Source organism: Osmia bicornis, chromosome 1 (genome assembly GCF_907164935.1).
Source record: "Osmia bicornis bicornis chromosome 1, iOsmBic2.1, whole genome shotgun sequence".
Taxonomy (NCBI): domain Eukaryota; kingdom Metazoa; phylum Arthropoda; class Insecta; order Hymenoptera; family Megachilidae; genus Osmia; species Osmia bicornis.
The window spans coordinates 3,796,079-3,818,909 of NC_060216.1; the positions used below are offsets into that span (position 1 = coordinate 3,796,079).

The 22,831-nt window shown below is 37.9% G+C and overlaps 4 protein-coding genes across 8 annotated transcripts in view; all 4 read right to left on the reverse strand.

The window, feature by feature from the left end:
- Positions 1-653: 653 nt before the first annotated feature.
- Positions 654-3,270, reverse strand: LOC114880855 (ataxin-2 homolog). 4 transcript variants are annotated; one of them, XM_029197310.2, is made up of 5 exons: positions 2,832-3,270; positions 2,688-2,750; positions 2,518-2,610; positions 1,195-2,432; positions 654-1,120 (listed from the first exon to the last, which is right to left on the reverse strand). In XM_029197310.2, the coding sequence occupies exons 1-3, from the start codon at positions 2,977-2,979 to the stop codon at positions 2,543-2,545; spliced, it is 279 nt and encodes a 92-aa protein (XP_029053143.1). In that variant the 5' UTR covers positions 2,980-3,270; the 3' UTR covers positions 654-1,120; positions 1,195-2,432; positions 2,518-2,542. The 4 variants fall into 4 exon arrangements, with proteins under 4 accessions (XP_029053143.1, XP_046142541.1, XP_029053142.1 ...); XM_046286585.1 differs by lacking the exons at positions 2,518-2,610; positions 2,688-2,750; positions 2,832-3,270 and having other exon boundaries at positions 1,195-1,364; positions 1,643-2,432; XM_029197309.2 differs by lacking the exons at positions 2,518-2,610; positions 2,688-2,750; positions 2,832-3,270 and having other exon boundaries at positions 1,195-1,385; positions 1,643-2,432.
- Positions 3,271-5,794: 2,524 nt separating this feature from the next.
- On the reverse strand, positions 5,795-7,920 carry LOC114880853. 2 transcript variants are annotated; one of them, XM_029197303.2, is made up of 2 exons: positions 6,836-7,920; positions 5,795-6,739 (listed from the first exon to the last, which is right to left on the reverse strand). In XM_029197303.2, the coding sequence occupies exons 1-2, from the start codon at positions 7,256-7,258 to the stop codon at positions 6,203-6,205; spliced, it is 960 nt and encodes a 319-aa protein (XP_029053136.1). In that variant the 5' UTR covers positions 7,259-7,920; the 3' UTR covers positions 5,795-6,202. The 2 variants fall into 2 exon arrangements, with proteins under 2 accessions (XP_029053136.1, XP_029053135.1); XM_029197302.2 differs by having other exon boundaries at positions 6,818-7,920.
- A 3,109-nt stretch (positions 7,921-11,029) lies between these two features.
- LOC114880854 (putative inorganic phosphate cotransporter) overlaps positions 11,030-22,831 on the reverse strand; it is a 64,464-nt gene continuing 52,662 nt past the window's right edge. Inside the window, exons 5-7 of the mRNA XM_029197304.2 lie at positions 20,769-20,918; positions 12,820-13,194; positions 11,030-11,304 (exon numbers count right to left, since the gene is read on the reverse strand). Coding sequence (XP_029053137.2) covers positions 11,146-11,304; positions 12,820-13,194; positions 20,769-20,918 — 684 coding nt within the window. The 3' untranslated portion in view covers positions 11,030-11,145. The remainder of the gene's footprint in view (positions 11,305-12,819; positions 13,195-20,768; positions 20,919-22,831) is intronic.
- Positions 13,928-16,127, reverse strand: LOC123987994. The gene is made up of 2 exons (XM_046286565.1): positions 15,309-16,127; positions 13,928-15,157 (listed from the first exon to the last, which is right to left on the reverse strand). The coding sequence occupies exons 1-2, from the start codon at positions 15,347-15,349 to the stop codon at positions 14,149-14,151; spliced, it is 1,050 nt and encodes a 349-aa protein (XP_046142521.1). The 5' UTR covers positions 15,350-16,127; the 3' UTR covers positions 13,928-14,148.

Below are 22,831 nucleotides of genomic sequence, written 5' to 3' on the forward strand. Positions count from 1 at the left end.
GTATACATAATTCACACTTTTCCTTTTTTGGGGGATATAGGAAAGGGACGGGTACTAAAATAACTGTAAACAAAATATATAATAAAGAATAAAATATTTTATTTGACTGACGGCAGTACACAGGATAAGGAATATGAGAATTGTACTCTGAATTCCTAGAAATCGAATGCCTAAGGTTAGCTTTTTTTTTAAATAATGTCCCGATATTGTGCTCCGAATTCCTACAAATCGAATGCCGGTTAGTTTATCCATCTAAAGAAAATCGTGAATGTACCCATGTACTTCGTCAGTACACAGGATAAGGAATAGGGGAATAAATGACTACAACATAAGTAGCGGAAAATATTATATAATTATAAGATAGAAAAATATATATAAAAAAATATAATTAAGATATAATACAACATAATAATAATAACAATAATAATAATAATAATAATATTACGGCCGCGGGTCCGGAGCGGCTCGGACGCACGCTACCGTGAGAAGGGAAGAGGTATGTAGGAAGATTAGATGGATGAATCGATTTTAATTTACGTCTCATTTCGGATGGGTCCGCCAAATCATCAAAGGGACCTGGTAGACGAATACACGTCCCTACAGGGTTTGTGATTCGGTAAGGGCAAGGAAAGGCGAAATGAAAGTATGTCAAGTAGCAGATTGTTAAGTTTTATTCGATTTCGCCATACACCTCTGAGGCTTGCTCACGCCAGTGGTATAGTGGAGCAGGTATGAGATTGTTCTGTATGTTAGCGTATTCGTTAACATAAAGATTCAGTATATCGTCCGGAATCTCGTGATGGTTATTCACTTTGATTGCGTCGTCGGTATTGAGCTCGGAGAAGGGAGACGGTTCCCGTGAAGCGGTACTTGGATCTCCGACTTCGTCTCCCGACTCGGTCGGTAGGTCGATAACTTCTGGCGACGGAGGGCCCTGACGGATGGTCGGGGCCTCAGATAACAACGAGTAGCAAGGCTCGTCGGGGTTGGCGGACGAGCTTGGAGGCGGAGCGTTCAACTCTTCTATCAGTTCGCGAACGCGACGTTTAAAGGCGGCTCGAGCTCGGTGTTTAACTCCTCCGCGACGTTTCCTTTTATTGGGGCGCTTAGTGCGCATAAACTACAAAGACCGCAACGTGTAATAGAATAAATCATAAATAAAATGAACTAGTCATAAATCATCTAGTTACTTACTCGATTCTTACTCATCGCACAATATAGCGCAATAATGGTGTTGTACAGACGACGGTGCGACTCCTGCGAGCGCTACCAGTTCCAGGGTGGAAAGCCGACACGACTCCTGTGAGCGCTGCCAGGCAGGCGATAGAAGCCGGTGCGACTCCTGCGAGCGCAGCCAGGTTAGACTGTAAAAGCCGGAGCGACTCCTTTGAATGCAAGAGATGGAAGAGTATAGAAATCGAATAAGAATCAAGTAGTTGATATAATAAAAATAATAATTGAAGTACGTCGGGCCTTATTGTAGAGTACCGCAAGTAATCGGAAACGATTTAAAGGATGATAGTAGTCGCGAATAATTTAAGGTGTCCGAGATTCCGTACGTAGAATTGGAGGTGGAAATGTATGGTCGGAATAAAATCCATAGAGTACAATAATGGACAGTTAATATAATATAACGACTTACATATAGTTACAAGATAGTGAGACTCGTGAAGAACTGCGGGAGATCACCCTTTAGGATTAAAGATTCGTAGAGAACTACTGTAGATTACTTTTTAGGCTTGATGTGCACAAGATGAACGGCTCTGGTAGGACTACCGAGAGTGGGCTCTAGGCCCTCTATTTGTATTAAAAAGGATGCTGAGGTAAGTAACTGATGGGCTTATCGGCCGTCAGCGTTCTTAGAGCTGGTCATCTTCTGATGCTAACTCATCAGCTATAGATACTGCACATGAGTTTATTAGTGGCAGACGTTACTTGAGGAGCATGGGAGCGGATGTTGATTATGCATAAGAAAATTCTAGATGCTCCTCTCAGGGTTCTCTATCTACAGTGGTTCCCTTTACAAAGGTGAGTATAATGTGGCAGAGCTACCCAGTATCAGTGAGTGCAAATGTATATATATATAGTGTTGTATCAAAAGTAAGTATACGTGTATATACGTGTAAAGCTTGGTTAATAATAGAGAAATGTAAGTATAATATAATGATTAATGTATGGGTGAGAGGAAAAAAAAAGGTTTGTACCGGGGGAGTGGTTATTAGTATGTAACAACAACAACAACAACAACAAAAATAATAATAAGAAAAATAAAATTAGAAATAAAATGCTATGTTGCGGCCATTACAGCCGCGACCACGACTGTCTCCATTGCCATTCCCGCGGCCGCGGCTGGACCATAGCGCTGTTTCACGCCGCAGCCGATTCATTTTTCGCCTGTACTGGCGAATTAGCAGCTGTTTTGCCCTGTATGACTGGAAAAATAAATATTATGTTATTATTCATAAACAATGAATACCAGAAAAATCGTACGAACAGGAAAGTAAAAAAACTACTTACGTTTTGCTCTTCAGGCTCGTACAGCTCATTCAGTTGTGACTGGTGCGGCTGATACGGCTGCGGCTGTGGCGGTTGCTGTGGTACTGGATGCGGCTGAAAGAATAAATATTATGTTATTTATATAAACAGCAGAAACAACGTCTAAACAGGAACACAAAAAAAGGACTTACTGTATATCCTGCCGGTTGTACGTGCGGCGGTTGCTGTTGCGGTTGCTGTGGTACTGGGTGCGGCTGCAAAAATAAATATTATGTTATTATATATAAACAAAAAATAGTAGAAATAACGTATAAACAGGAACGTAAAAAAACGACTTATGATATACTGAGCATATTGCTGCTCCTCCTGCCGCTGCTGTATCTTCTGCAGCAATTGATGCATTTGCAGCATTTGCTGCTGCTGCGTTTGTAATACCTGCAACAGCGGCTCCGTCTGCGGTTGTTTTACATCGCAGTTTTCCATGTTTTATAGACACGCGTCTAGAGAAGGCAATTTTTTAACTTTTTTATTTGAGCCTGTGATGAAAATGTAAAATATGACATGTGTAAAAAATATGTTATGTGTATGCTGAAAATGTCATTGAGATCGGTCAATGCACTGAGAAGTTACAATTTCTGAAAATCGTGGCTTTTCATTTAAGAACGTGACTAGTTATGTTCTTAGATTGCGATCCTCGGAAATTACTTGTAACTTCTAAATGCATTGACCGATCTCGATGAAATTTTAACCATGCACATAACTCATTTGAATCTACGAAAGACATGTGTTAAATTTTCATTATAGGCTCACATAAACCCACTGTATATGAGAGAAAACAAAATATATTTTTGTTACAAATGGTCACGTAATGTAATTGTCAATGACACTCTCGAAGTAAAGATCAAAAGAAACACTTACTGTCGTTTTTAGAACCCATGTTTGCTGTGCTCTTTTCCCGTTCGTTGCACTAATTGAACTGTCGATGCCACTGAAATTTGAAAACGCGACAGCGTTGGCGTGGTGGGGGGAAAGGACCGCGTTGCCATCTACAGGATTGCCTCCAAATAAGCAACTCGCTCAGGACTCCTAGAAGCGACTTCAAGCAAAGAAGAGGGGATACCGTGTTGCGTATTTTGAAGCAGAGACCACTTGGTTAGTTCGAGGCAATCCTGCACTACTTCTTTCTTAGACGTAGAAGATCTTGAAAAACTAAATTTCTATCGATATTTTCAATCATTTGTGCAACAAATAAGCACAAATGGCAAATAAAAAAGGTACAAGTCAAAGGTTTCTGGGTAAGAGAAAGCTCCCCCTCAAAAGAGTTTATAGAAAACTGTAAGTGCTTACAAAATACATTTCAGTAATTTATCTGCAAATATTTACAAATATTTCTGACCTCATTCGTTCTACTTTGCAGGCGACAGAAACAATGGCAATCGTCCACATTGACGAGTGAACCTGCTGCAGTTTTCAAAGAGAAAAATTCTCTCCCCGGAAAAGCTTGTATACCCAAATATTATAATAAAGATCCTTCATTTATCCCAGTGGATCCTAAAGATGTGGGGCGCATCTCATCAGAAAACGCCCTTCGCGAAAATAACGATGTGGGACGCATCTTATCAAAAAACGCGCTTCGCGAAAATAACGATGTGGGACGCATCTTATCAAAAAACGCCCTTCGCGAAAATAACGATGTGGGACGCATCTTATCAGAAAACGCCCTTCGCAAAAACGATGAAACTGTCGTTGTAAAATGCGAATGTACAAGTGAGAAACCCACTGTACAAAACGTCCTGGACAATAACGACGACAATCTCGTCGCAGACGTCGGACACGTAGATGTGGGACGTATTTCGGAAAATATGCCAGAAGGCCGCCGTATTGTTGGCGTTCAGTTCTTTTGGAATGAAATACATAGAACGTTCGACAATCATGCGCGAGGTATTGAATGTCATTTTCGCGATTGGATAAAATAATTTTTAACAAAAAAAACATCCGACTTCGAAATGCACTAAAAAGTGTAAAATAATTTGTATTTCATTTATACCAATATTCCATAGCTATTAATAATATCTACTTAATCATTAAATAGGATACCAAATACATTTCAAAGTTTTCGGAGGCGGCGCAAAATTAAAAACTTTTCCTCTACTAGCTAGATCCTAACTCGGGCGTCGGCAACGAATGATAAATGACCCATTTGATAATTTCAAGTAAACAATATTCAACGGGAATCAACAAACAAATTGCGAATTAACTATACTACAGTTCACGAGTGACCGCACTTATCTTGCGCAGCTCCCTAGGTCTAGGGAGATTTTTAATAGTGCGTGTGATTCCCCTTTACAGCTTGCTTCTTACTTTGCGTTCACATCATTTTTTTTTGAGAAAAATAATAGGAATTTCATTGTATCGTGAAACTTTACAATATCACCAACGGTTATCAGTTATCGTACGTCGTATATATCTGCTCACCATTTATATGATCGCAAAGTATAATAAGAAGCAACCTGTAGAGGGGAATAACACATTATTAAAAATCTCTCTAGACCTAGTGAGCTGCCCGAGTTAAGTATGGTCTCTCGTGAACTGCAGTATAGTGCTGCCAATTTCTGATAAAATCGTTACAGTTACAAATGTTTTCAGCCGGACCTATAACGTTCCGCTTTCCCCCTTACGACTTATTAATTACCAAGTTTGCCATACCGCAATCAAATCGTTATTGGCAGCATCGTTTGTTCGGGTATTTTTAATTTTGCGCCGCCTCTGAAAACTTTGAAATGTATTTGGTATCCTATTTAACGATTAAGTAGATATTATTAATAGCTATGGAAAATTGGTATAAATGAAATAGAAATTATTTTACACTATTTAGTGCATTTCGAAGTCGGATGTTTTTTTTTGTTAAAAATCATTTTATTTTACACTTTTTAGTGCATTTCGAAGTCGGATTTTTTTTTTTGTTAAAAAATATTTTTACACTATATATGGAATTTCTCAGCAATACTCCTAAAGTTATGGCAAGCAACGAAAAGAGGTCGTGGTTACAGAAAGTATTTTACATGTGTAATAGTAAGATGATCTTGGGTTATGATACGCGTGTAAAATAAATAGACGGACTGTTCATGATTTTCATAAGGTATAATCAGAGTTGGATATTGTTTGAAATAATCTTGTGATAATTTGTGGTGTGAATTAACATTTACATTATTTAAAGTAAAATAAATTGTTACTGCTCTTCTGTTCCTATGAAATAAAGAAGATTACTTATATAAATTATAATTTGTAAGTGAAGAAAATATTTGGTAATTATTTAGAGATATGGACCACCCTCCGATGACCTGGACCTTGACATATGTTGTCAAGGTCACCCTCCTGAGTGACCTTCAGAAGGTTTTAGCCGTCGCGTCGCTCGTTTTTCATTAAAAAGTTATTAACCAAAACAAATTTGTAAGAATTAAGGTGGAAATGTCCATTAAAACTCAATTAGAAGTGAATATTATTGATGTATTAGGTTAGGTCAGGTTATATATTTATATCCGGCCGCCGTAAGGTGACTGGCAACTCTTTCGTTATTATTTAAACAACACTATCATTTGGAGAAAGCGTTGCCGGCCGCCGTACGGCAGCCGGATTTAAATATATAATCTAACCTAACCTATCACATCTATGTATGGTTTCAATAATAATAATAAATTTAATTCATTTATTCATTTATATTTTCCGTTAAAAGGTACATAGTAGACATTATTTCAAAAAATGCATCCAACCGTTCGTTGAAATCGTATGTTTTTTTAAATATAAATTCTGCTAAATAATGGTGAAAATGGTATTCTATACGACCATATTGTGGAATACCTCCGCGAATATCTCTCCATAAGCGTTCTATGTTTTGGGTATGGATACCCGTATTTGGATCAACAAAATTTTCAGAATGGTTGACTACGCTATGTTGATATATTTTTTTGTCGATTTTCTTATAAGCTTTCCAACAATCGCTGTAGATTATCGACCCAGGAGCAATGTATTTTTCGATTAAGAGTAGTAGCACTTCTGCACTACGAGATACAACTGGCACGACAAACATATTTTTCGTGCCCCGTTGTATACCACCAAAGAGCCATTGTCCTGTGATCAATCGTCCACGATGGTATTTTCGACGTCCAAAAGCCTCATCAATTTCGACGATGATTCCATTTCCACCAATTGGATTTTGTTTGCACATCAACCATTTATTCATGAGCTAAAATGCCACATTGTTGTATTCAAATATTATATATGTAGATTTACGAATAAAATCATTAGGAAATAAATTAACTACCTCTCGGCAAAAGTTCACCCAATCAACTGCTGTGCATGATGAAATATTCAGCTCCTTTTCCAGAAATCTTTGTTGAGGGCAATTCATCATCATGACATAGCATATTAATCGACAACTTACGGTAATATTTATAACGCTTTGCGCAAACCATGTCCCGGTTAAAGCGCTTATTTTAAAATTACAAATTACTCTCCTGCGTTTGCGTCCTTTCACTTGTTTATAATAATGTTGTGTACAATGTATAATTAATGACTGATCACCTGTCAATTCTACAACATTATTGCAACGCGGACACTTCACTTTTGCGCGAATAACATTTTTCGTGCATAAATACTTTAACAATTCATTAAAATTTGTTGTTAATGCGAGAAATTCGTAAAATTTCATTTTTTGATAGTTGAACAAGTTACTTCTCCAATAATCTATCGTATACTGGCTCATTGTCGAAGCGTATAATTGAAATTTATAAGAAATATCAACAACAGTAAGGAGGATATTCAATGGCTCACTTTCGAAGAGTACAGTTTGAAATTGGTAAGAAACATCAACAACAGTAAGAATGATATTCAAAGATAACTTACGAATCTACACACAATTAGTGAGGAATGTAATAGGGGTGGAGTAGACTTCGCTTTGCATGGAAATACGTTAGTCGTTTATGCGTTTTAATACTCAAAATAACTGCTATATTTTCGAAACTTTATTGGTTAATAACTTTTTAATAAAAAACGAGCGACGGCTAAAACCTTCTGAAAGTCACTCAGGAGGGTGACCTTGACAATATATGTCAAGGTCAAGGTCATCGGAGGGTGGTCCGTATCTCTAAATAATTACCAAATATTTTATTCAAAATAATTTGAAAAAGTATTGTCATTTCTGTCGCAGTTTTGATGATTACCCAGCATCGTTAAACACATATGTAGATGCATAGGCGACCGATGTACTACCGTTTTGAGTTTGGTACGCGCCGCCTTGACGCGGCTAATGCCGCGCGCCGTCGCAATACGATCTTAACGTGGTAGAGTATCGTACGCCATGATGTTGAACAAACGCGAATATCAGTAACGGCGCATGTACACTGAGTTGCAATGAACTTGTCGCAGTGAAGTTGGCTCCAGATTTACTAACACATTCACGCCGCGTCGGTGAGACGATGGGCGAGATCGACTCACCGACGCGGCGTGAATGTGTCAGTAAATCTGGAGCCAACTTCACTGCGACAAGTTCATTGCAACTCAGTGTACGTAACGTAACCCACAGCGCTAACAGCGCCTCTAGCAGCAAAAATGTGTAATCCACGCTGACGTAGACATGACGTAGGTGTTAATGAAACTGATCGAAAATCGATACTGTAACGTGAAATGTTATCACGTGAATATGTTTAGAGTGGTACGGGAACACTGCCAAGGGAATATTTATCGATAGTCTGAATATTTATCGATAATGTCTCGAATATCAGTCGAGGACCTTTTGTATCGGTGGTTATAAATCAAGAGCGAAATCCAAACACCATCTGCGCGTATGTACACTTATATAAGTAGACAAAGCCTAAATTGTAAACCCTTCGACGTGGGTGATCGAGCTGATAGAAGGTCGGAAATCCAAAGAATGGAATAGTTTCACTTCTAAAATTCCTAAAAGATTAATTTATGATAGACCATAGCCAATTCGTTGTTTTCGATCAAGTCACGAACGGTCCTTAAAAGCTACGAAGTCTTTTTCGATATCCTGTCTTTTCATGCACTCTAAGAGGGTCGTAAATTTCCTCAAGAGTTGCCTTTGGCAAGTACTTACGTCGGGCATGGTGTTGCCTATCTGCAGGGGCTTCGCGCGCGGTCCCTTTTAGTCGCCTTTTACGACAAGCCAAGGAGGCTGGAGACGTATCCTGTAACCCCCGCCTCCAGGGAAATCTGTTTTTGAGCCTGACACTGGCAAACTGCGAGCTCGAAAAAATTCCCTCAACTCGTTGATAGTGTAATCCTTTGACATCTTCGGTGGTCAGATTAGCGTCGCTGAGATTGCACAAAAATTGCGCCAACACGTTTGATCTTCAGCTGCACAATCCACTAATCCACCCTCAACAATGTGTTACAACACCGGATTTACCACCAACTCAATTGGTTAAACATAGCAATTACAATCGAGCACAGCACAACAGTAAAATAAAATACACAACGTCCAACTTGCTCTCGCGACCCGTACTCGTTTCCAAATCAATAGTTCTTTATCCCACTTCTGAATTATAGGAGAGGACGATCTTTAGGAATTTGTCAGGATCTAAATAAAACTCCAAGTCCTACTATACTATAGTTATCTGTATATTTTTAAAGGTCGCACAGCTCGCTGAAGAGCCGACCGTTCATTTCCGTATTTGCGCTGTAATTGCCCAAGAAACGTTCTGCCTTGCACCCCCTAAAACTCAGGGGTACTGGCCGTCGTCGCCTGGCCACGAGTCCCGCTATTTTATGACTCGGCCACGATTGAAAAGTAACGAACCTATAGGCCCGAACACATGGTCGGATGGGACTTTGTCCAACCTCGTGCCTTCATGGGCTCCAAATGTCGTTAAAAAGCCTACAAACGCTCTGTAAACTCGATTTGTTTGAAAATTAAATCTCGGTAATTACATATTTAGATTACGGACGGCACCTCCGATTTCGATGATTTATAAATATGTTGTAGAAATCAACATTTTGAACAACTTTTTCCTATACATATAACCGCCGCTCAGCCTTAGTTTTCGAGATATTTTCGAAACACTGTCGAAACAAATACATCGAATTCTGCCCATCCGTGTGTGTCCGTGATAACGTACGCATTAGTATGGGATCGCCGCTTTTCTATTGTTCCTGCAGGCAACAGTACAACGACCGATGTCCAATATATACCTTGTATATTTCTATGTTCATGATTTCAACGTACCGATGGCAACCGGAAATTTTATAGCCTAATCCAGAGCTCGGCAAGATTTGCACTTTTCAGCCGATTTTCAGCTGGCTCCGTCTACCGCTATTCTTCTTGTCCCGGCGTTCAGCGCACAGCCGACGAACCGTTCGAGGCTCAGGAGCGTAACACTTGTAAATGTGCGCTGGTAATAGCTTTCCACATCACCCGCGAGATATTATTGTCGATGCGCTTTTGGAATTTTTTAGGAGGAAGATCAGAAACATCTATTTGCATATTGCACCGCATCTTATGCGGCTTAGTACGTGCAATATGCACATAGATATTTCTGAACTTCGTCCTAAAAAATCTCAAAAACTGCTCTAAATTATCTTCCTTTCTTATTTAATTTTGTTTCCGTTTAGTTAAAGGGTTCTTTAAGTCATCAGTAGGATTAGGCCTAATGGGGATACCACTTAAAAAAAAGTGCATCGACAATAATATCTCGCGGGTGATGTGGAAAGCTATTGCCAGCGTATGTTTACAAGTGTTACGCTCCTGAGCCTCGAACGGTTCGTCGGCTGCGCGAGGAACGTCCGGGCAAGGGGAACAGCGATAGGCGGAGCCAGCTGAAAATCGTGCGAAAAGTGCAAATCTTGCCGACCTCTGGCCTAATCTAATCCAATCTACTCTACCTAATCAGTGAATTAGGTTAGGTTAGGCTAAAGTAATATTCTGGTCGCCGTTAAGCGACCAGACACACAAACTGAGATTCAAAATCATTAAAATTAGTTAAATTTGATTTTTAACCCTACCCGTTATATATGTACACTGAGTTGCATTGAACTTGTCGCAGTGAAGTTGGCTACAAATTCACTAACGCATTCACGCAGCGTTGGTGAGCCGATTTGTAGCCAACTTCTCTGCGACAAGTTCAATGCAACTCAGTGTACATATATATTGGTTTCGGTCGCCGTGCTGCTACCTGCAAAAACAGTAGAAGAGCTGCGATCGCACACTAACGCGTAAGATGTAACACGGACGCACACGAACACGCAGAATTCAATGGATTAGTCTCGACAATTTTTCGAAAATATCTCGAAAACTAAGACCGAGCGGCGGTTATATGTATAGGAAAAAATTGTTCAAAATGTTGATTTCTACAACATATTTAAAAATCATCGAAATCGGAGTTGCCGTCCATAGTCATTACCGGAAGATCTTATGAATATTATCAGCAGAAGGTTACAATGGCGCGAAACTTATCATATAATGTAATTAACACATTCACAGCCACAACCGTGAATTCACTAATTAAAGCACACAATATCCTGTGATTGGTTGACGGCATCATATTGTGCGCCAACAAAAATGTAAATAAATATAGTACAAGCTACATTTATAGAAAATAATGAAAGACAATGTGTAGTTCTTGTTCTTGTCGTTTACGCCATTGGCGATTCTTTCCTGGTGCTAAGTTCATAAGCTTCGGGTTCGTTCCATGGTTGAACTTCAGCTTGACCGAAGATAATGAAAATTAAATTTCCTAACACGTAAATTGCAGCGGATAAATAAAACACTATGTTCCACAGCGCTGCATTTGTCTGAAAATAAAAATTTTCAATTTACATTAAATGTTGCTAATAAGTGTAAGCCATGTTTTCCTTTTTTTTGAATATGTATAAAAATCTCATCAACATTATAGTTAGCTTCTCCAGGATCTGCTACAGAAGCCTGCTGTTATATTGCCACGTGGGCAAGTTGATTTTTACACAGATCTTCAAGCATACTAATTCCGCACTTCGCCTCTCACAGTCTTCAAAGATAATGTATTTACTTCTATTTCCCCTCCAAATGAATGCTTGGAAGCTTGACAAATTTTCTATTCTTGCAGCCCCCTCTGCGGCAATATAATGAAAATCTACTGTGTTTAACTACTATAAATATAGCATGAATCCCGTAGAAATTGCTCGTATTTAAGAGCAGGGCCTTGCTAAATGAGAGCCCGCAATAAAGTAGATATAAGCGTGCATAGAGGCCGGTGCACATCAGCACCCTACGGACAATTTCATGTGCGCGCTGAATGTACAGAAACTATGGTAACTGATCCATTGATTCATTAATAAACGAAGCAAACGCACTCCAAATGTACTTTCCATTTTTCATTATTTTAATTATTTCGCTGTAGTTTCTTGAACAATATGCTTTAACTATATTTGGTGAACTTGTAGAAAAGTTACTCCCCCCCAATTTCAATGATTTTGAAATATGTTGTAAAATTCGACATATTAAGTAACTTTTCTCATCTGAGCTATATGTATATCGCACTCCATTAGTTTGCAAGATATTCGCGAAAAACTATAAGTACTACTACATTAAATTTCGCCTGTACGTACAGTTAATCACGAAATTCTTCGTACATTGTTTAAAACAGAATATCTACATTTAAAATTGGACCAAATGACTTGAGGCTTTTGGAGAAGTTATCAAAATAAATCTACTAAGATACGTGCTTTTGCTGTTTTAAAAAATTACAGTTTGTCGAAATCGTGAAAAGAAATAGTGAAAGGTAATTTTTTCAACTTTTTTATGTGAATCTATAATGCAAATTTAAAACACGTTTTTCGTAAATTCAAATAAGTTATGTGTATGCTGAAAATTTAATCGAGATCGGGCAATGCACTTAGAAGTTATAAGTAATTAAAATTTTGCAAAGAGTATTCTGTTTTAGAAGGTGTCCGGATACTTATGAACGGGGGTGTACATAATTTTAACAACGAGTCATTTAACCCTTTGGGGACAGAGCATTCTTAAACTTGCACAAAGAATTATTAATTTAATGTAAACAAAGTACTATTTTCAACCGCAAAAACGTATACTATAGGTAAATCTTTGCTGTCTACACCTAGAGCTGTGTTTTGTATCAAGAGTATGTACGGAATTGTAAATACTATGACAATTACGTTTGGATACACTATGCGACGATCGTCTATAAAGGGTTAACCCTGAAGAACGTAACTATAATGTCAGTAACACATCATTATCCAAAAAATAATTTAAACAACAAGAGACTGACAACAGTCATTAGCACTAAATAATTAAAATAACGAGTGACATACGTCTTCATAAGCGATGGCACCACAGACTAATGGTGCGATAATTGCAATCACAGAAGCAATACAGTTCGTGATGGACATCATGGTACCAGCAAAATTCGGGCTCAGATCGATGTGGTTGATTTGGAATCCGCAGAGAGATCCAGCATTTAATCCAACAGCTACTACTAATATACCGACAGCCACGATAGCATTATCAATCGACAGGGCGGCCAGACAACTCAAAGCGACTGCAGGTCCCCAGTGAGCGATGGTGTTGCAAACCTTCCTCACAACCCCTCTTGAAACACCCTTTTTCAAGGCGTAATCAGCTAGCCAACATAATGGAAAGCTTAATATCCACATCACCAAGTATGGCAGGGCTGACAACATACCGTTCTGTGGAATAAAAGTTTTCATTAACATCATTGAAATGAAAAATATCAATGCTAATAGAATGTTAGCTAGAGGTGTCAACTTATAAAATCCCATAAAAAATACATCACATGTAAAAAAAAGGTAACGCCAAGTAAATTAGGCACTATATGGTACACATTTTGTGAATTTTCTAAAAAAGTAATGGATATCATGCAAAACCCGCCAAGTATTGAGTTATATATATTTTTCGAACGAACCATCACCCAGCCCCAAATCTTCTCATATAAGGACGAAAAGTGTATTCCCGTAAACCCCATTTTAGGCCCACTTTTGCCGGTAATGTCACCTGTCTGCATTACCTGCGTCTACCCCCTTAACATGGGTATCGGTTTCTGTGGCCATTCCTCAAGGACACCACCGATTTCTGATTTTATTCTATATAAACACTCATAGTGACCACTTTGATCAGCTTGCAAAGAATGGTCAAAATTGATAATCCAGTTTTTACGTTAAAAAGTCACAAAAAATGCCTATCAGTCGTCCAATAGAGGAGCTTCGCTCCAATAAAGTCGATGATGTATTCACAGGTTCTGAATAACGTACAACAAATTTTGTTGAATCGCAACGAGGCAGCCAAACGCCAAGTATAAATATTTTGAAAAATATATATAACTCAATACTTGGCGGGTTTTGCATGATATGCATTACTTTTTTACAAAATTCACAAAATATGTACCATATAGTGCCTAATCTACTTGGCGTTACCTTTTTTTTACATGTAATGTATTTTTTGTGGGATATCACGACGTTTTCAGGGCCACATTGAAATGCATTGTGTATTAGTGCAAAGAGGTGGTCCGCTCATAATGCCTAAACTATAATACTTGGCGTTACCTTTTTTGTACATGTAATGTGCTTTTTGTGGGTTAACATTTATTTTTTAAATTACTTTATAAGTGTGAAATGTAGCTAGAATTAATCTCTGGTGCATTGAGTGTCATGTATTTTTGTAGCCATTGGATGGTTTCCTACGTTACTTCTTTCAAAGAACATCACGTATACATCTTTTGCACCTCTTGGCCACTGTTTCTTATATTGAATTGTGTCATCATCAATGTATACGAACGTCTTTTTTGAATGCTTTATATAGCATGTGTAATGTTTCTTGCCTTTACTATTACTATCAATATACAATACAGCGCTTGTTGCCCTATATGTATTTTGGGCAACGTGTATGCTTTCTGTATGCGCGGCTGCGATGTTAGGTCTTTTAATGTCCACAATTTTACCATTTTTATTGTGAAATAGCGGTAATTGTATTATGAAAACATTTTCAGCTGTCGTAATATCACTTTTTGAAAGTATACCCTTCTGTCCACAATGAGTACATACAGCATCATCCACTGTGTTCCATTCCGAATAGGTGTTAATGATATCATGGAATGTTATTCTTTTTCCTTCCACCTGAGATAAGGGTAGTGTTAAAATTATATTGTCCTCTGTGTTAACAGACGTTTGATGACAACATTTACAACGTATTGTGTGAGTTAACTCATGTTTCACAATCGCTCGGATATCAGTATAACTATTTATAATATGCAAGAAAAATTCAGATGCGCCCTGTGGAATTTCTTGTACGAAAGTACCACCCGCAAGTTGTCTAACAGCAAAAGAGTTAAGTATCTGTACATCAGTGCCTAGGGAAGCTTGGGCTACAGCTCTCATAGCATCTGAACTTTTACGTGTCAATAACTTTCGGCGCATACTATCACAGCAAAGTATACATTGCAATATAACATTAGTATATTCAGAGACGTGGTTAGCATTAATGAATCCTTTAACCGAGACATCTGCATGGATTGTTGTCGCATTATCTGGATCCACTGGTACAAAGAATGGACGAGTTTTGGAAATTGAAGTCCATTGTACATCATGAATTTGCTGTCTTCGTACCGGCTTACATTTCAGTGCAACTAAATCTGGCCTATAAATACTTCTCAATCTGTTATATTCTTGTATAACCAATGTATTTGCCTTTACCATGCGCGGATTGAAATTAATTATATGCAACCTGTTTAAAGTCGTTACTCGAGATAAAGCCACGTAAGCCTGGCCGCAACTGAAAATACTATTACCTATATCGACTACAGCTGTCTTTACGCTTAATCCCTAGCATTTGTGAATGGTGATTCCATAACTGAGAGATATTGGAAATTGATATCGAAGGACATAAGCTTTATCCATTATTTCAAACTTGGAAGTAATTCTTTGTAACGAATGCACAGTACCCGTTGATAATCGAAACTCCACTGTGCTGATGTCTTCACTATCCGGTGCTCGTAAGAATCCAACAATTTCTCCAATAGTACCGTTTACGAGTCCCAATGTAACATCTATATTACGCCTTAACATCACCTTGGCACCAAGTTTGACAGTGATAATTCTATGTAAGCCAGCTGTTTGCGAATTATCCTCCTGGTATTTATCTAAGAGTTTGTGCACACGTTTCTTTAAATATTCAACACAATCAAGACTGTCACATGACACTAGTTTCACTTCTTCGCTGTTAATTGTTGTAAGCATGGCTGTATTAAATACATCACACATGTAACGCGTAGGAAACATACAAATTGCGTCAAACGGCAATTTTGGACATAATTGCATAATTCATTTAATCTGTCTTCACTACGTTCAGAGTGAAAAGGAATTGTCCTCGATTGTAATATGGCAATATCTTGTTCCGTAAAACCACCAAAACGAACTCTCGATAAAAGCTCGCGGTAAACATTGTCTTCTCTTTGCCGCATATTTATGCATAGTTCGTCATAGTGAAGTATGATGGTGTATGGGTCAGAATGCAATCACCTGTCTCTACAGATTCTATACACATATCGCGTCGACCAGAAACCAGTATACAGGTAAGTCTCGATTAATGCTAGTTCACATAGTGCGATATTCGGTTTAGTGCGAATTTTAAAATGATACCAGGTCGCATTTAATGTGAACAAAAATTCAGTTAATGCGAGGTTTGCGAGGCTTTTTTCGATTCAGACATGGATCGAAGCATGCAAGTTAACAGAAACTTGAATAAAATACTGCGAGTTTATCATCACATATACGGAGATATGAAAAAGCAGAAGAAAGTGCAATCAACACTGTTAAAATACTAAACATGTTTATGCTATTATAATTTAATAATGTACGTATGATAAGGACCAATTCCTATATTCCAAATATTCGAATAGTATGAATTCAAATAATGTGAACAATTTCTGGGAATTATTACTCGCACTAATCGAGACCTACCTGTACATATATAATAACTATTGTTATTGCAAACTTCTATTCTTTAGCGCTACTCTGCAAGGAATGTACCGATCGCTATGATCGGAGACGGATCATAATCGGAGATATTTTCGCGATGATCCCAATTATAAAAATTTGTGGAATTTGTAATTGTTAATAACTATTGTTATAGCAAGAATCCTATTCGCTGGTATTACTCTGCAAGGAATGTACCGTTCGCGATGAAAGTTTTCCAATCTAATTGGAGATATTTTCGTGATGAGCTCGCTTCCAAAAATGTATGGAATTTATTATTGTTAATAACTATTGTTATAGCAAAAAGCTTATTTCTTGATGTTACTTTGCAAGGAATGAACCAATCGCGATGAAATCGTTTGTAACGGGCAATGTGTTTAACGTGGGCCTTTTGTAAAATGACCCGGTATTATGTAGAAAAGACATTGTGCAAAATGTCCGTAACAAGTTTCGGTCAATCTATAAAATGTCCGATCATTATACAGAATATCTAGAGGGTGGTGGTCAATGTATCAAAACGCTCTTGTTACATAGATGTGATAGGTTAGATTAGGCTACATATATCAATCCGGCCGCCGCGGCCGCGGCGCGCCATAAGGCGACCGGCAACACTTTCCTAAGACAATAGTGTTGTTTAAATAATAATAAAAGCGATGCCGGCCGTTTCACGGCGGCCGGATTTAAGTGTGTGGCCCATCATAACCTATCACATCTATGTATGGTTTTAATAATAATAATAATAATAATAGTAATAATAATAAGTTTAATGTCAACGAACCGTGGGTATTATATAAAGTTGTCCGGGCCATTTGTGAAATATCTGCCCATTATATACATTGCCCAGAAGAATGTGCAATCTACACAATGTCCGGTCATTTTACAAAATGCCCACGTTGAACACATTGCCTGTAACACCTTTCACATCTAATAGGAGATATTTCTATGATGATCCCACTTGCAAACATTTATGGTATTCGTTATTGTTAATAACTATTGTTGTTGTAATTATCCAATAAGAACGGTACACCACCTTACGGCATGCTACAAATACTGCTCGTTCCACTAAAAAGTGTGAAATAAAATAATTTTTAACCAAAAAAAATTCGACTTCGAAATGCACTAAAAAGTGTAAAATATTTCGTTTATACCAGTATTCCACAGCTATTAATAAAATCTACTTAATCGTTAAATAGGATACTAAATACATTTCAACCTTTTCGGAAGCGACGCAAAATTAAGAATACCCGAATATACGATCCTGCCAATAACGATTTGATTGCGGTATGACAAATTTGATAAATAATATGTCGTAAGAAACGGAACGTTATAGGTACAGCTGAAAACGTTTATAATTGTAACGATTGTATTAGAAGTTGACAGCACTTTTGATGTACATGTAGTTAATTCGTATTGTTAACTTGAAACTATCAAATGGGTCATTCGGTAACTGGCGTGTCATCGGTTGCCAATCCCTGAACTAGGATCTTCCGAGTAGGAGAAAAGTTTTTAATTTTGCGCCTCCTTCAAAAAGGTTGAAATGTATTTCGTATCCTGTTTAACGTTTAAATAGATTTTATTAATAGCTGTTGAATACTGGTATAAATGAAATAGAAATTATTTTATACTTTTTAGTGCATTTCGAAGTCGGATTTGTTTTTTGTTAAAAATTATTTTATTTCGTGGGTTGTCAACTTTTCGAGATAAACCATTAAATATTTAAGAGGATGTGATGGGTAAAAACACGTATAATTTTCAGTAAACATTTTGCCGATTTTATGACATAGAATTTGCTATTAAGGACGAAGCGAAAATTAAATATCCTAAATACGTTGTATAGAAACGAAAAATTACTCTATTGCCGGCAATACCCGTAAAACGATTTAACTCAAAAACAGCTTTTACATTGCGAATCTGTCATAAACCAGCAAACAAAATCCCTACGTATTGTTCCGTCGAAGGGAACAAGCTTGTTTCTTTACATAAGCCGACTGTCGATTTTTACTAATGAGTCAGGAACCTTGGTAAATAAACTTTTATCTACTACACAATATGTAATAAACCAACTTAAAGAAGGCGTTGAAGTTGGTGTTCAACACTTTGAGCACTTTTTTAAATAATAAATAAAAATGTTTGTTGAAAATTATGAAGCGATTATAAATACAATGCTCCTTATACGTGTGTGTCCCCATCACATCCTCTTAAATATTTAATGGTTTATCCCGGGAAGTTGACAATCCACGAAAAAATCTTTCGGACAAAACTTACCTATTTTCTCCTACAGAATATGATAGTATAACAAAAAATGGGGGGTTCCAGTTAAGAAAATAAAGTTGACATTCATATGACCTTCAGGACCGCCCACTGAAAAGATCCATTCTGACCATCTAATTTGCCCCCTGACACATGACAACTTTTGTCCGAAACATTTTTTCCAAAACTGTGTTGTTTAGAAGATATTGACCTGACTCAGGATATGTGGACCACCCTGTATATTTACATAGTTTTAGTTTAACAGATTCTGCAATAGTTAGGTTTTCAAAATTTTTAATCAGTGCAGTAGTTGATTGTGTGTATTTCTCTCTCCCCAGGAACCCGGCATTCAGACTATATTTATACGATTATCGACCCATTTTCAAAGTTTATATACATATATTTTTGGCGAGTTATTTTCCTTTACTCTTCCAGTTATATTTTTATGAATATTTTGGCAAGTAATTTCCAGTAGTCAGTATTTGACTGTGGGATTGCCCTAACTGAAAATTTATGAATTTTATCTTTCTAATAATCGTTTTCTTCTGTAACCATTAATTGTGTGTCTCAATCATTATTGTACACGAGCTAAATTTGTATTCATATTTTGTTCAAAATTTATTATTGTATACCACATTTCATTTATTATCTTTATAATATACTATTTTTCATTTATTCTAATCAATTTTCATTTTCTTTAACATAACCTTTGTATTAGCCTCTGTTAGTATAAGACAATAAAAATTCAAATAATAGCGCCAATTATATAGTGAAGATAGTCTCGCGCGTACGTACTTCTGGTTATTAGATAGAGAACAGTTAGAGAGTACGAAGAGAGATTAGAAATAGCGTTAACTATAAAAGAGAGTTTATCATTAATATTTAGTTAGATTATATCATAAAAGAGGTCCAATTTATGTTACATTTTGTTATTGAACAGTCTAAGAATAAAACATTATCAAAAGGTTATTCATAGTGAGTGTAAAATCAACCTTCTCCGCAACCCACTGTGCAACAGCCTCCATTATTATTTCTGTAATATTAGCGATCTGATGAAAGGACCCGTATGGGACTAGCGTACCTCCGAACCCACAACATTTTTAGACCCAATAGCAATAGAAATTGTTAGGATAAATTTTCTGACTTTATGGCGTCACACGCGCGTTACGTTCACCCGTTTTACGTAGCCGATCGCTAGGCAGCGCGTGAGGCTAGCGGAAGCTTTCGGTGTGTGGTTGTTTAGAATGCCAAATAGAAACACAGACCGTACTCACGGATTCTATAAGGTTAACTTTGCTCGAAGGGGACTTCAACCCGATCTCACTAAACAGCAACCAGTTCACGGTCGCACACGATGTACTCAACACTAGATGAACTTCGGTACTGCCCCAAAACGTTGGTACGAACGGGTTTATATACTAATTAGAAAGGGGTGATCTGATTACTATTTAGATGATCGGGCTGGGCCCATCTGTTTCTGTGACGGTTTGAACTGGTTGCAGTTGTTGTGTGATTACGGTGGACCTAATGCTTTCCCAAAACATTTGGTTTTGTTATCCCTTGGCTTTCTGTTTATTTCAAGAGCAAGCGGCCTGTTTGCCTGAGAGTTTCCTTTACAGATGTTAAAGGTTTATTTCTTAAAAGAGGCATGTTTGATAAAACGATCTGCCTACGTGACACCGGCAGTCACATTGTTCGACTACCACACTACCACATTACACACTCTTACACTCATACACTACATACATGTTACATTTACACCTCGAAACGTTCCGAATACACGCGCGCGCGCAGCACTTAACAGTGCAAACCACGTGTATTCACAGGTTCCAAAAAGTAGTTGCCCTGCGGGCATAATATTCCTCTCATTGATAAAAGTGAAAGGATGGATGGACAACACTGGATGGATGGGCTTGATCTGCTCAACACGTTATTAATCATTGGTAGTAATAGCGACAGTTAACTTTCAAGGCACAATCACGGTCAATTTTCAGGGCATTACTGTATAATAATAAATTCGTTACCTGTTCATAATTGAATTTCAACACCTTGTCCATGTAATTCGGCAATTCATTAACTAGAGTCCAGTATCCCCAATTTTGTCCACAATGTACAATTATGAGAGCCCACATCGGTACCGAAGTGAAAATAGCTTTCCATGGTGTTTTCTTTTTCTGTAGTAAATGTAACCATAATGTTTAAAATTAGTATTATTTAAACAATCTTTTAAATTTATAGTTTCAGAAATAAGACACTTTAGATTTTCCAATACAGAAAAACCTAGATAAGTACAAGAAAATTGGGACCCAAGCATTTCGTTTATACAGGGTGTTTCAGAACTCGCGTTGGTCCCGTGAAGGGGTCGTAACTGGGGTGATTCTGAACAACATTTTCCTTTGCGAAAATGTTGTTTGAAGCTTCGTTATTGAATTATTAAGGAAAAGCACTGGCAAATCAGGGCGAGCATAGCGCGCGGGCTCAGGGACGGCAGCATCGGCTACGAAAGCGGGGCTTGACGTAAGTCGCGAACGAACGCCTCGGCACCCCGTTGGCACAGCACAATAAAAAAATTGAACTGGTTAAACATTTGGGTAGACACGGGTAATACAGCGAGGTGACATTACCGGCAAAAATGGGCCTAAAAAGGGATCCGGGATTTTTTGCCTTTCGTCCTTATATGAGAATATTTGAGGCTGGGTGAGGGCTCATTCGAAAGAGGAACTCTTTCATGATTGAACGAGATTTTGTTAATATCTAATAATATGAGTGTCCAAAGTAGAGGAAAAATCGAAAAAATACATCCGCAGAATCCAAGGTATTTTTAGGCCACTAAAAGAGTTTTGTGACTCAAACGATGACCAGAGCGCGCTGCACTGAACCTTTCTCTTTCGAATGAGCCCTCACCCAGCCTCAAATATTCTCATATAAGGACGAAAAGCGAAAAATCGAGATTGCATTCTCACAGACGAGTTCCGCCATTATCTGGATACTACAGAACAAGTCACGTGACAAATTTAGTTCACCTAGTAGTTATAAGGTGGCGTCTAAGTAGTAAGGCTTGTGGCGGCGTATAGAGTACCTATTTTACCGACGCGGAAAGTGCATTTCCGGTAAGTTTGCACAAGACAAAAAAGGAGCCACATACTTCCGGGGCGCGCAAGGTTTTTCCCAGAGATGGAAAATGCTTTCTTCTCACGCGAACCGTCGAAGTGGAAACATCGGATTTCTTTGAAATCTTGATAAAGTGCGCATAGTTCCGCAGTTTTATCCGACTTCGAAAAGGAGGAGGATACTCGATTCGATGTGTATATATATATATTTTTTTTTATTTTTTTTATGTATGTTCACCGATTACGCTGAGACGGATGGACCAATCGGAACGAAACCTTTTGCATCTGGTAGAGTATGTCTCCCGATTGGTCCCGTTATAAAAACATTTAAACATTTTTTCACTCCGAACGCTTTTTATTGCAAAAAAACGTACTATTTCATGTATGCACGGCGTACGGTCGCCGATTACTCAGAGACGGATGAACCAATCGGAACGAAACCTTTTGCGTCTGGTAGAGTATGTCTCCCCATTGGTCCCGTTAAAAAAAATATTTTGCATTTTTTCATTCCTAACGACTTTTTTTTCTATATGTATGTTCGCCGATTATTCCGAAACGGATGAACTAATCGGAACGAAACCTGTTGGATCTTCTAAAGTATGTGTCCAGATTGGTCCCGTTAAAAAAACATTTTATATTTTTTCATCCCGAACGCTTTTTATTGCAGAAAAACGTACTATTTCATGTACGTGCGCCGTACGTTCGCCGATTACATACTCCGAGACGGATAGACCAATCGGAACGAAACTTCTTGCATCTTGTAGAGTATATCTTCCACTTGGTCCCGTCAGAAAGGCATTTTGCATTTTTTCATTGCTAACGATTTTTTTGCAAGAACGTAATGCTTGATTTACATTTTTCACCGATTACCGCGAGACGGATGGACCAGTCGGATCGAAAATTTTACATCTTGTAGAGTATATCTTCTAATTGGTCCGGCAAAAAAATTTCTGTATTTTTTCATTCCTAACGACTTT